The sequence below is a fragment of the Myxine glutinosa genome, chromosome 13 (genome assembly GCF_964187855.1).
Source record: "Myxine glutinosa chromosome 13, kmMyxGlut1.1, whole genome shotgun sequence".
Classification (NCBI taxonomy): Eukaryota; Metazoa; Chordata; class Myxini; order Myxiniformes; family Myxinidae; genus Myxine; species Myxine glutinosa.
In genome coordinates this window covers 12,076,521-12,090,017 of record NC_136273.1, presented here as the reverse complement: position 1 = coordinate 12,090,017, position 13,497 = coordinate 12,076,521, and the positions used below count along the sequence as shown (strand labels likewise).

The following is a 13,497-nucleotide window of genomic DNA, read 5'->3' as shown; positions in this document are numbered from 1 at the left end:
CCTTGGGGAACTCCAGCCTGAACAGGAAGGGGAGATGAGAGAAATCCATTCAGGGCCACACGTTGTCTACGACCAGAGAGGAAGTCCGCAAGCCATGCATGGAGATTTCCATGGATACCATAGGAGGAGAGTTTGGTGAGCAGAGCTGGGTGCCAGACCGTATCGAAGGCACGTGATATGTCAAGGGAGACGGCTCTGATTTCCTTTTTGGCAGTGAGGACCTCCATCCATTGTTGAGACAGCAGAAGCAGCATGTCCAGAGTAGAATGACCTAGTCTGAATCCAAATTGATGATTGGAGATCAAGCCATTGGAGAAGTGGAAGGATTTGATATCCGAAGCAATGATGGATTCCATGACTTTGCTGATAATTGGGAGCAGACTGATTTGTCTATAGTTGCAAGGATCTGTTTTTGCACCTTTTTGTGTAAATCGGTAATGTTTGCTGATTTCCAGGATGCTGGCAGATGACCTAGAGCAAAAGAGAGTGTGAAAAGAACAGAGAAAGGGTGAGATAGAGCGGCAGAGCAGGATTTTCTCACCCGTGGGCTGATGCCGTCTGGTCCAGTTGCAGAATCAGAGTCGAGGTTTGACAAAAACTCCTCCACCTTGTCAGGAGAGAAGGACACAGAGTCCAGGAGCAGTTGGGTTCGACTGGGTAAGGTGGGAACAGAGAGAGATGGGTTTGGGACACAAGATTTTGAGGCAAACACAGAGTTGAGGCATTCGGCTTTGTCACGTGCGGTGACAACTGTGTAGCCATTTGAGGTAAGGGAGGGGATGGAGGGGGAACAAACACCAGAAACGGATTTGACCAGACGCCACCAGGATTTGGAGGAAGGAGACAGGTTTGAGAGTTCATTCTTGAGTGTGGAGAGATAGTGCTTCCTGGCACTCCTGAGGGTAGACACACACTTGTTCCGAGCTTGGTGGAAGGAACTGAGATTGCCTTCAGTTGGATTAGCCTTCCAAGAGGCAAAGGCAAGTTGTTTCAGGGCAACTGCCTCACCACAAGATTCAGTGTACCATGGACGGGAGGAAGGGTAAGACAACTGAAGACAAGATGGGATAAATCTGTGCATGAGAGAGAGCAGTTTGCTTTGGAAGAATTCCCAGGAAGAATTGATGTCAGAGGCAGTCGAGATGGGAGACCAGTCCAGATGATTGATGGCTGCTTGAAGACCGTGCCAGTCGGCCTGAGTGAAATGCCAGACTCAGCGACGCTGAGGAGACTCTCTGAGAATGGCCAGAGAGATGTCCACTTTAACAAGCACATGATCAGAAGAACCGATTGGGGCAGAAGAAGAGCAGCAGACATTAGCAGGGAAGTTTGTCATAACCATTCTCAACCATTAGCCGTCTCCCTTGACATATCGCGTGCCTTCGATACGGTTTGGCACCCAGCTCTGCTCACCATACTCTCCTCCTATGGTATCCATGGAAATCTCCATGCATGGCTTGCGGACTTCCTCTCTGGTAGTAGACAACGTATGGCCCTGAATGGTTTTCTCTCATCTCCCCTTCCTGTTCAGGGCTGGAGTTCCCCAAGGCAGTGTTCTGGGCCCTGTGCTTTTTCTGGTCTTTATCAATGATCTCTCCGACTCTGGAAAATCCTCTCTATCTCTTTGCTGATGACTCCACTCTCTGCCGCTCCATTCCTCTTCCCTCATATAGGCAGTCTGCAGCCTGCTCACTGTCTGAAGACCTGGACAAAATCACAGTCTGGTCAAACAAGTGGAACATGTCTTTCAATCCTGAAAAATCTCACACTCTTACTATGTCTCTCCGAAAAGATCGACTGGACAACCCTCCCATCTACTTTCTCAACAATCCTCTCCAAGAAGTTCTGTCGCTCAAGCTTTTGGGTCTCACTATCTGCCATGATCTTTATTGGGAAAACCACATTTCCAAGCTGGCCTTCAAAGCCAGTCGCCGACTGGGCATCCTCCGTCGTGCGAAGTCCTTCCTCGGCACACCTGAGCTCCTCACCACATACAAGGCTTTCATCCGCAGCTCAATGGAATACTGTTCTCCCCTAAGGGCCGGTGCTCCTGCCTCACACCTAGCTCGGCTTCACGCTGTTGAAACCAAAGCTTTCAGAATCATTGGAATCTCCTGTGATGAAGCTATCTCCGAGGGCCTTTCACTCACTCACCGCAGACAGGTAGGTGTTCTTTCTGTCTTCTACCGACTCCTCTCCGGCCTTGCTCCCCCAGCTCTCTCTGTGCTTTGTCCCCCAAATATTCCTACAGGTCGCACAAGATCTGCCAGCAACCCTCTGATGGTTAAACTGCCGAAATCCCGGCTCTCTGCTCACCTTCACTCCTTCATTCCTCTTTTCTCCCGCCTCTGGAACAAACTCCCACACTCCTTCAATCCCACTCCTCCCTCCAGGTCTTTAAAACAGCTGTTCACCACCATCTCTTATCTTCCCCCATCCAAAACCTTGATCTTTTCTACCCCCACTAATTCACCCCAGATCCACCTTGTTTGAAATTCCATCTTCTTTCCTGGAAGTCCCGGCAGTGTCCATATGTTTTATACCTCTCCCCCCCCCCCCCCCCCCTTCCCATGCCTCCCCCCCCCCCCCCCCCCCCCCGCCAAAGCCCTCTCCCTCCCACAGATCTCTCGATGTCCCTGCTCTCAGATGTTGTGTTTGCGTTCCTCCCCCTCTCGCCCCATCTTGTCTACCGCTCCCCATGTTATATGTTTTATGTGTCGATTTGTCTTTCTGTGTGATTAATGTTCACTCTTTCACGAACCTCGATCTTGTATACAAAAAAAAAAAAAAGAACAAGTCTAGAAGAGCAGATACACCATTGGCTCAGATCCGGGTCGGGAAATTGACAGCTTGTGTCAATCCCAGTGAGTCGCAGAAGTCCTTTGCTGAGGTGCCATGACTGGTGAGAGAGGAACCCACACCCAGCCAGCTGGTATGATGACAGTTGAAGTCGCCACATATGAGGAAGAGAGAGTTGGGATGAGTGGATAGAAGTTGGTCCATGTTGTCAGACAGTGAAATGTAAATGGAGTCATCACTGTTTGGAGGACGGTACAGAACACATATGAACAAAAGGTGGGAGCGGAGAGGAAGCCGTAGCCAGAGCTACTCCTTGGGGTGAGGAGGAGAGAGGGCAGTGCAAGGAGAGTGAGGAAGAGAGTTTTTGATAAAGATAGCCACCCCACCACCAGGCCGAGGCTCAGGTCTATCATACCGGAGGAGGGAGTAACCAGGAAGAGATATTAAGGAATCAGAGACATCTTGAAGGAGGAAAGTTTCTGTTAAGCAGACACACACACACATACACACACACACACACAAACACACACACACACGTACACCTACACATGTCCCACGGCACATGTACATATCCCACATCCCACATGTATATCCATGTTTAAGGTGTAGCTATGTGCCCCTCCCTCGTCCCTCCTCCTTCCCCTGCCCGGCAACGCCGGGTACTTCTGCTCGTAACTAATAAGGCCAAGTAAAAAAAAAAAAAAGTTTCTCGTCCGGACCTTTTTGAAAAAAGGAGGAGGGAGGCCCTTACTATTTACTATTTTCATTTTTTTTGCGATTTTTTTCCAAGATGGCTGCCATTAATTGAATGACCACTGTGGCTGACTTAAAGACTCTATAGTTTGTCCAATGTAATGTGAAACATGCCAGTGTTGATTGTTACCGAAAGGCCTGCAATTTAATTTCCAAATTAGCAAATAAATATATGTTTTAACTGAAATGGCATATGAATAGAATCGATCAATGGAACATGTCATGTGTTACACCGGACAAACTATATTTGAATAAAACAAAAAAGAAACAATGACAATGTTTAAATTTGGTATGTGTCCTTGTTTAATATAAATACACAATAATACACTAATAGTACAAGAATTGTTCATATTGGGGACTACTCAGAGAACAGACCAAAAGATTGATGAAATCCTAAAAAACAACTACTGTAGTTTCATTGGAAGGCTGATCCATACACACACGAATATCGTCATATTCCCTACTCAAATTTGCACCATTAAAAGTATGAAATGCAAGATTTTTACACGTAAATTGCACTTGCCCAGTGCACAACCGCTGCGAGAATTGACCGTCTTTAGCACAAAGTGTCTGCGTTAAGCCAAGCATGTATTAACCAGGAAGTTCCGTTAGAGGGCGCGATCCATAATAGTTCAGATCATCAATGCACAAGATACGATCAGCAAACGCCCGGAAACGGCAAGTTTTAGACCGAGTTTCTTCACAAAACGATTTTTTTTAAACAAGTATATATTTAAAAAAAATAGTATTAAATAGTAAATAAAAGTAGGCGGCGACCAAAAAGGAAGCGGGCGGGGACGAGAAACCTTTTTTTGTTTTTACTTGGCCTAAAATAAAAACGAAGAAATATCTCTCAGCAATTTCCCGTCTGTTAATTTATATATTTTACAAATGTGAATGACACGTCCATGCACACGTGAAATGGAGTTTGTTTTTTCACACGTGAATGAACACGTGAACCTTTACTTCCGGATAATAATGTTGAATGAAATAAGAACGAAGAAATATATGTCGGCATCATAGTTGGCATCATAGTTGACGTTTTTGTGACGACTATCATCAAACGGAAAAGTAATATATCTTAACGGAAAGGAAAAAGCGAATTTTTAATACAAGTCGACATTTTCTCCGACTGTTATTTTAGGCGGTGTATTTTCGTGTATCATCATGGCGCGATTTTTAAAAATATATCTCTGCAATTTCCCGTGTGTGCGTGAATGTTCTCAATTATTTCTGACACCGAGTCGAAGACCATCGATAAAAATTAAATCAGATGGTGAATTAGATATAAAATCGTGAGGGTGACTCAATGAATGGGCTTTATTTTACAGGCCTTTGAGAATTCATTTCGTTCTATAAACGGAAACTTTCATCGGATTTTCTTCCCGTTTTTTTTCAACCGAGTCTAAAACGATGTTAGCGACTGTTAAAAATGAAATGATATATCGAATTTGAGTTGAAATAAACCTGTGTGAGAGAGAAAGACAGCACGGGCCTAACTAAACAGACCTCAAAGCTATTCGAGTTATTAAAATGGTGGATATTTGTATACATGAAGCCTCTCAAAGAATGGGTGGAGCTATGGGTGGAGCTACTCTGCAAACGGAGTAAGCCACACCCCGGACAGACAGACAGACAGACAGACAGAATCACCTTCGCCTATTATAATATAGATTACAACAGGTAGAGCGCATACCTCCACCAGGCTGAACGCGGTTTATGTGTTGTATCCACTGATCGGCTGGATCTGGATCAGACATTAACTAAAATCGAATCGGCTTGTTCTTGTCACGTACCCAACTCATCCACGTGATCCACCATCCATCACTCATCCAACTCATCCAAGTTTTATAATAAGTCATGCACAACCTTTTGAAATTTCTTGCTGTAATCGTTTTGACTCTATCACTCAATGGAGAAGAATCACTTTAAAATATTCTCTGATAGGGATCTGGATTCGGATTTTCGCCAAAATCGAATCTATTCGTCCTTGTCACACACGCAACCTGTCCAAAAAGTTTCGTCCAAATCCGTCCGTAACTTTTTGAGACATCCTGCTGTGTATCGTTTTTGGCCCTGTCTCCAATGGAGAAGAATCACTTAATAAATTAAATAATTATCGTATCCGAATTCATAATCAGATCTTTGCCAAAATTGAACCAATTCTTCCCTGTCGTGCACCAAACAGGTCCACCAAGTTTCGTCCAAATCCATCCATAACTTTTTGAGATATCCTGCTATGTATCGTTTTTGGCCCGATCTCCCAATGGTGAAGAATCACTTAAAAAATTCTAGTAGCCGGATCCGAATCCGGATCTTCACCAAAATCTAATAATTTCATCCTTGTCACATACGCTACATCTCAGTCAAATTTCGTCCGAATCCGTCCACAACTTTTTGAAATACCTTGTTCACAAACGACATTGGTGAAACCATCTTACTATAACTAGTGAGATACCCGTGCTACGCACGGGTGGGAGGCCAGAAGCAAACAGACAATGCAGAAACGGCGAATGCTAAAGCATGAAACCAATAAATTCCACATTCCTGCAGCACCTTCAGTCGCACGTCAGACATGGACAGAAAGTTCGTGAAGGACTTCCATGAAAAACGTACCCGTTCTCAAATAAACGGGTGTGGCGGACACAAGCAAGGTACACGAATTCAGCGCACCAGCAGGTGGCGCGAACGTCCAGGCGGGGAACTGGAATGCAGGCCCCGCCTATCGACCGATCGGCCACGCCCGGGAACGTGGCGGGGCCTCGGCACATATATGCGGGCTCGAAGCTCGGGCCCGCGCAGTGCTGCAGTTCGAGCTTTCATAATAAAGACTCTTGGTTTTATCAAACGCGTTGTGGCCTACCTCTTCGGCAAGCAAGTTGTGTGCGCAGCACCACACTTCACTGGTGACCCCGACGTGTCACGGGAACATTTGTTCCATACCCAGTCAATGGCGAATCTGCATATGGCGATCCGCGAAATCATGTTTAGAAAGTAGAAACCGTCACATCATTTCGTCATTAACTTTTTTTTTTCCTTTTTTTTGTATACAAGATCGAGGCTCATGAAAGAGCTAACATTTATCACACAAAAATCAAACACACACAAAACATAAAATAAGGGTAGCGGTATACAAGATGGGGAGAGAAGGGGAAGCACACAAACACAACATTTGAGAGCAGGGACATCCAGAGATCTGTGGGAGGGAGTGGGCTTGGGGGGAGGACGCATGGGAAGGGGGAGGGGTGGGAGAAGTATAAAACACATGGACACTGCAAGGACTTCCAGGAAAGAAGTTGGAATTTCAAAAAAGTGAATCTGGGGTGAAATTAGTGGGGGTAGAAAAGATCAAGGTTATGGATGGAGGAAGATAAGAGATGGTGGTGAACAGCTGTTTTAAAGACCTGGAGGGAGGAGTGGGATTGAAGAGAGTGAGAGAGTTTGTCCAGAGGTGGGAGAAAAGAGGAATGAAGGAGTGAAGGTGAGCAGAGAGTCTTAATTTTGGCAGTTTAACCATCAGAGGGTTGCTGGCAGATCTTGTGCGACCTGTAGGAATATTTGCGGGACAGAGCCCAGAGAGACCTGGGGGAGCAAGGCCGGAGAGGAGTCGGTAGAAGACAGAAAGACCACCAACCTGCCTGCGGTGAATGAGTGAAAGGCCCTCGGAGTTAACTTCATCGCAGGAGATTCCAATGATTCTGAAAACATTGGTTTCAACAGCGTCAAGCCGAGCTAGGTGTGAGGCAGGAGCACCGGCCCAGAGGGGAGAACAGCATTCCATTGAGCTGCGGATGAAAGCCTTGTATGTGGTGAGGAGCTCAGGTGTGCCAAGGAAGGACTTCGCACGACGGAGGATTCCCAGTCGGCGACTGGCTTTGGAGGCCAGATTTGAAATGTGGTTTTCCCAGGAAAGATCATGGCAGATAGTGAGACCCAAAAGCTTGAGCGACAGAACTTCTTGGAGAGGATTGTTGAGAAAGTAGATGGGAGGGTTTTCCAGTCGATCTTTTCGGAGAGACATAGTAAGAGTGTGAGATTTGTCAGGATTGAAAGACATGTTCCACTTTTTTTACCAGTCTGTGATTTTGTGCAGGTCTGCAGAGAGTGAGGAGGCTGCAGACTGCCGATCTGAGGGATGAGGAATGGAGCGGCAGAGAATGGAGCCATCAGCAAAGAGATAGAGAGGATTTTCAAGAGTCAGAGAGATCATTGATGAAGACCAGAAAAAGCACAGGGCCCAGACCACTGCCTTGGGGAACTCCAGCCTGAACAGGAAGGGGAGATGAGAGAAACCCACTTGAACTCGATATCTCTTTTTTCATTCCAAACAGCATAACTCCAATCACAAATTAAATAACAATCATATAAAAAATAAACTTTTAACAACATTCGTGACATAAACAAATATTTAAATCCTGATGTGAAGTTCCGTAGGGTTGGGTGAATACAATTACGAATTCAAAATCGTACTTTTATTCACTCAATTCCAATCATCAATTGATACTTTAAAAAATGATTAACACGATTAACGTTTAATGATTAAACTTTACGATTGAATGACGGTTGTATTGGGATATTATCAAACCCGTGCATTGCCGTCATCTGTCCACTTCCGATTCTCTGCAGGTTCGTAATTGTCATCAAAATCTAAACAGTATTTGTGGAATTTCAATGAAAGCCACATCTCTGTTCATATCGGTAAATATTATTCCATCGTGTTTGGAAAAACCGGAAAATTGGAAAACTTGGAAAAACAATATTTCCTATTTTACTCCAGGGGATCCCAGGAATACCCACCCAAAATATCGTTGCGATCGGTTCAGCCGTTTTTGCGGTACCTTCGAACGGACAGACGGACGGACATTTGGTGAATACCGCGATGGTTTCTACATTTGAAACGATAAATTTGCGGATCGCCTTATGCAGATTCGCCATTGACCGGGTAGAGAACAAACGTACCCGTTTGTTTGCGAACAGGTACGTTTTTCATGGAAGTCCTTCACGAACTTGCTGTCCATGTCTGACGTGCGACTGAAGGTGCTACAGGAATGTGGAATCTATTGGTTTCATGGTTTAGCATTCGCCGTATCTGCATTGTCTGTTTGCTCCTGGCCTCCCACCGGTGCGAAGCACGGGTTCCTCACTTGTAACCTCAATCCACCTTTGGTTGCGGAGGTAATTAAATAATTCTCTTATCCGAATCCATGTTCCGATCTTCACCAAAATCGAAACGAATCGTCCTTGTGAGACACCCAACCGGTCCACCAAGTTTCGTCCAAATCGGTCCATAACTTTTTGAGATATCCTGCTATGTATCATTGTTGGCCCTATCTCCCAATGGTGAAGAATCACTTTAAAAATTCTAGTAGTCGGATCCGGATCATCCGCCAAAATCTAATAATTTCATCCTTGTCACATCCGCTACATCTCTGCCAAATGTCGTCCGAATCCATCCACAACTTTTTGAGATATCTTGTTCACAAACGGACAAACAGACAGACAGGGGTGAAAACATAACCTCCATCCACCTTTGGTGGCGGAGGTAATTAAATAACTCTCTTATCCGAATCCATATTCAGATCTTCACCAAAATCGAATCGAATCGTCCTTGTCAGACACCCAACCAGTCCACCAAATTTCATCCGAATCCGTCCATATCTTTTTGAGATATCCTGTTCGCACAAACAGAAGGGTGAAAACATAAGGTCCATCCACCTTCGGTGTCAAAAGTAATGAATCGATGACGAAAAGCACAGGAATAATATCGTTAAAAACAAATCACATTCATGATCATGCTGGTTGTGTACTCATCGGATATATTTAAAATGCAACCCAAGTGATGCCACCACCAAAAGTTAGAGAAGTAATGCAAAGAAGCAGATTACTTTAACAACTTCCTGGGAGAGAATCAGTTTGTCATCAGATAACATCGGAAATCACGTGACTGTGTTGTGCCAATGGTGTGACCGCATTACCGGGTGGGTACCAGTGCTCCGGCAATGGCTCTGTCGCCCTCTGGAGACCAAATTCAGGACTAACAGTATATCGAATGCACCAACCTTGGCATATTCAAACAGGTCGCGGCGCCCTTTGAATCGGTTGTAAAATTCTGGAATCTTCCAAGGAGCAATGACCTGAAAAGAGGCAATAAACTCAGATTTAAGAACGCACAAAGGGGAGAGACCACAATCAAAGGGAAGAGCAAAGCACCCCTCCATTTACATAAGGGATCGTTTCTCTTTATGCAGCTTTTACATGGGGACTGAAAATACGTTTCTCAGCTTCGACTTGACGAAATTGGCTGCAAATTCCAGAAGTAAATGCTTTGTACCTCGAGGTAATATGTTCCAAATTTCAGCAACGTCTGTTCCCGCATTCTTGAATTTCATTTAGAAAACCCTCAAATTCACGTTGGTGTCTGTCCGTCCGCCAAAAATGTGTTGGCGCTCATATCTCAAATATGTTTTGGCACTTATACATCGAAACTAGCTGAAACTTGGAATATACATCGGCCAATACGTCTAATTAATGGCTAATAAATGACAATATGTCTAATTAATGGCTAATAAATGCCAATACGTCTAATTAATGGCTAATAAATGCCAATACGTCTAATTAATGGCTAATAAATGACAATATGTCTAATTAATGGCTAATAAATGCCAATACATCTAATTAATGGCTAATAAATGCCAATACGTCTAATTAATGGCTAATAAATGCCAATACGTCTAATTAATGGCTAATAAATGCCAATACGTCCAATTAATGGCAAATAAATGCCAATACATCCAATTAATGGCAAATAAATGCCAATACGTCTAATTAATGGCTGATAAATGCCAATACGTCTAATTAATGGCTAATAAATGCCAATACGTCTAATTAATGGCTTATAAATGCCAATACATCTAATTAATGGCTAATAAATGCCAATACGTCTAATTAATGGCTAATAAATGCCAATACATCTAATTAATGGCTAATAAATGCCAATACGTCTAATTAATGGCTAATAAATGCCAATACGTCTAATTAATGGCTAATAAATGCCAATACGTCTAAATAATGGCTAATAAATGCCAATACGTCTAATTAATGGCTAATAAATGCCAATATGTCAAATAAATGACAATAATAATAAATGACAAAAAGGTGCAAAAACAGATCCTTGCAACTACAGACCAATCAGCCTTCTCCCAATTATCAGCAAAGTCATGGAATTCCATCATTGCTTCGGATATGAAATCTTTCCTCTTCTCCAATGGCTTGATCTCTGATCATCAATTTGGTTTCAGACCAGGTCACTCTACTCTGGACATGCTGCTTCTCCTTTCTCAACAATGGATGTAGGTCCTCAATGCCAAACAGGAAATTAGAGCTGTCTCCCTTGACATATCACGTGCCTTCTATACGGTCTGGCACCCCGCTCTGCTCACCAAACTCTCCTCCTTTGGTATCCATGGAAATCTCTACGCATGGCTGGCGGACTTCCTCTCTAGTCGTAGTCAACGTGTGGCCCAATGGGTTTCTCTCATCTCCTCTTCCTGTTCAAGCTGGAGTTCCCCAAGGCAGTGTTCTGGGCCCTGTGATTTTTCTGGTCTTCATCAATGATCTCTCTGACTCTCTTGAAAATCCTCTCTATCTCTTTGCTGATGACTCTACTCTCTGTCGCTCCATTCCTCAGCCCTCAGATCGGCAGTCTGCAGCCTCCTCACTCTCTGCAGACCTGGACACAATCACAGACTGGGCAAGCAAGTGGAACATGTCTTTCAATCCTGACAAATCTCACACTCTTACGATGTCTCTCCGAAAAGACCGACTGGACAAACCTCCCATCCACTTTCTGAATAATCCTCTCCAAGAAGTTCTGTCACTCAAGCTTTTGGGTCTCACTATCTGCCATGATCTTTCCTGGGAAAACCACATTTCAAATCTGGCCTCCAAAGCCAGTCGCCGACTGGGCATCCTCCGTCGTGCGAAGTCCTTCCTTGGCACACCTGAGCTCCTCACCACATACAAGGCTTTCATCCGCAGCTCAATGGAATACTGCTCTCCCCTCTGGGCTGGTGCTCCTGCCTCACACCTAGCTCGTCTTCACGCTGTTGAAACCAAAGCGTTCAGAATCATTGGAATCTCCCGCGATGAAGCTAACTCCAAGGGCCTTTCACTCACTCACCGCAGGCAGGTTGGTGGTCTTTCCGTCTTCTACCGACTCCTCTCTGGCCTCGCTCCTCCAGCTCTCTCTGGGCTCTGTCCCCCAAATATTCCTACAGGTCGCACAAGATCTGCCTGCAACCCTCTTATGGTTAAACTGCCAAAATCAAGACTCTCTGCTCACCTTCACTCCTTCATTCCTCTTTTCTCCCACCTCTGGAACAAACTCCCTCACTCTCTTCAATCCCACTCCAACCTCCAGGTCTTTAAAACAGCTGCTCACCACCATCTCTTATCTTCCCCCATCCAAAACCTTGATCTTTTCTACCCCCGCTAATTTCACCCCAAATCCACTTTTTTGAAATTCCAACTTCTGTCCTGGAAGTCCTTGGTGTCCTTGTGTTTTGTACTTCTCCCACCCCCCCCCCCCCCACCCCCCTTCCCACGCCTCCTCCCCCCAAGCCCTCTCCCTCCCACACATCTCCCTGCTCTCAAATGTTGTGTTTGTGTGCTTCCCCTTCTCTCCCCATCTTGTCTTCCGCTCCCTCTTTTTATATATTTTGTTTGTCTGGTTGATTTGTTTGTGAAATAAATGTTAGCTCTTTCACGAGCCTCGATTCAGTACACAAAAAAAACCAAAAGAAAAAACATCTAATTAATGGCTAATAAATCCCAATACGTCTAATTAATGGCTAATAAATGCCAATACATCTAATTAATGGCTAATGTATGCCAATACATCCAAACAAATTCCACCTAAGTTCCATCGTTTTTGCTTTAAAATTAAATATAAATAAATATATAAAAATAGTTATGTACATATATACACACACTTTATAACTCTTCAAAATATTATTACAAAAAAAAAAAATCGAACATGCTGACCCAATGGCCTAATGGATAAAGCATCAGTACTCCCAAGCTGGGGATTGTGGGTTGAAGTCCCATGTGGGTTGAGTAAATTTTCCCCCTTAATTTTTGAAGTATTTCATATCGTCTTGAATAATGAACAAATGAACATCTTGTACAATGAGCAAATGCATTTTGTTCGTATTTAAAACGTAATTATTCTTAAACCTGATTTTCAGCGTCATTATGAGTATTGTTCCACATCAAATTGTTTATTGTATGGAATAATTATAAGCAGTGAACATGTTTTTGCTTCAACACTTCCCTGGTTAATATTTTGGAGTGATAGAGGCAGTGGCGTGTTCGGTGTGTGTATCCTGTGCAATGGCACGGGGGCCCAAGATAACACAGACCCAGCAATATATCGGGGCCCCCAGATAACACGGGCCCACCAATATATCAGGGCCCCCAGATAACACGGGCCCACCAATATCTCGGGGCCCCCAGATAACACGGGCCCACCAATATCTCGGGGCCCCCAGATAACACCGGCCCCCCCCCCATATATCGGGGCCCCCAGATAACACGAGTCCACCAATATCTCGCAGCCCCCAGATAACACCGCCCCCCCCCCCGCCCCAATATCTCGGGACCCCAAGGTAACACCGCCACCCCAATATCTCGAGGCCTCCCAATATATCGGTGCCCCCAGATAACACCGCCCCTCCCCCCCCCCCCCCCAAATATCTCGGGGCCCCCAGATAACACCGCCACCCCATATCTCAGGGGCCCCAGATAACACCACCTTCCCCCACCCCCCAATATATCGGGACACCCAGATAACACCGCCACCCCATATCTCAGGTACCCCAGATAACACCACCTCTCCCCCCCCCCCCCCCAACATCCCGGATGCCCCCAATATATCAGGGCCCCCAG

At 44.8% G+C, this 13,497-nt stretch overlaps 1 protein-coding gene across 2 annotated transcripts in view; it reads right to left on the bottom strand.

Annotated features, from left to right (window-relative positions):
- The window catches only part of ASS1 (argininosuccinate synthase 1), a 288,173-nt gene that overhangs the window by 247,445 nt on the left and 27,231 nt on the right, over positions 1 to 13,497 (bottom strand). Inside the window, exon 5 of one of the 2 annotated variants that reach the window (XM_068133811.2) lies at positions 9,612 to 9,686. The exons of the other annotated variant lie outside the window; for it this stretch is intronic. Coding sequence (XP_067989912.1) covers positions 9,612 to 9,686 — 75 coding nt within the window. The remainder of the gene's footprint in view (positions 1 to 9,611; positions 9,687 to 13,497) is intronic. 2 annotated transcript variants of the gene reach the window in all.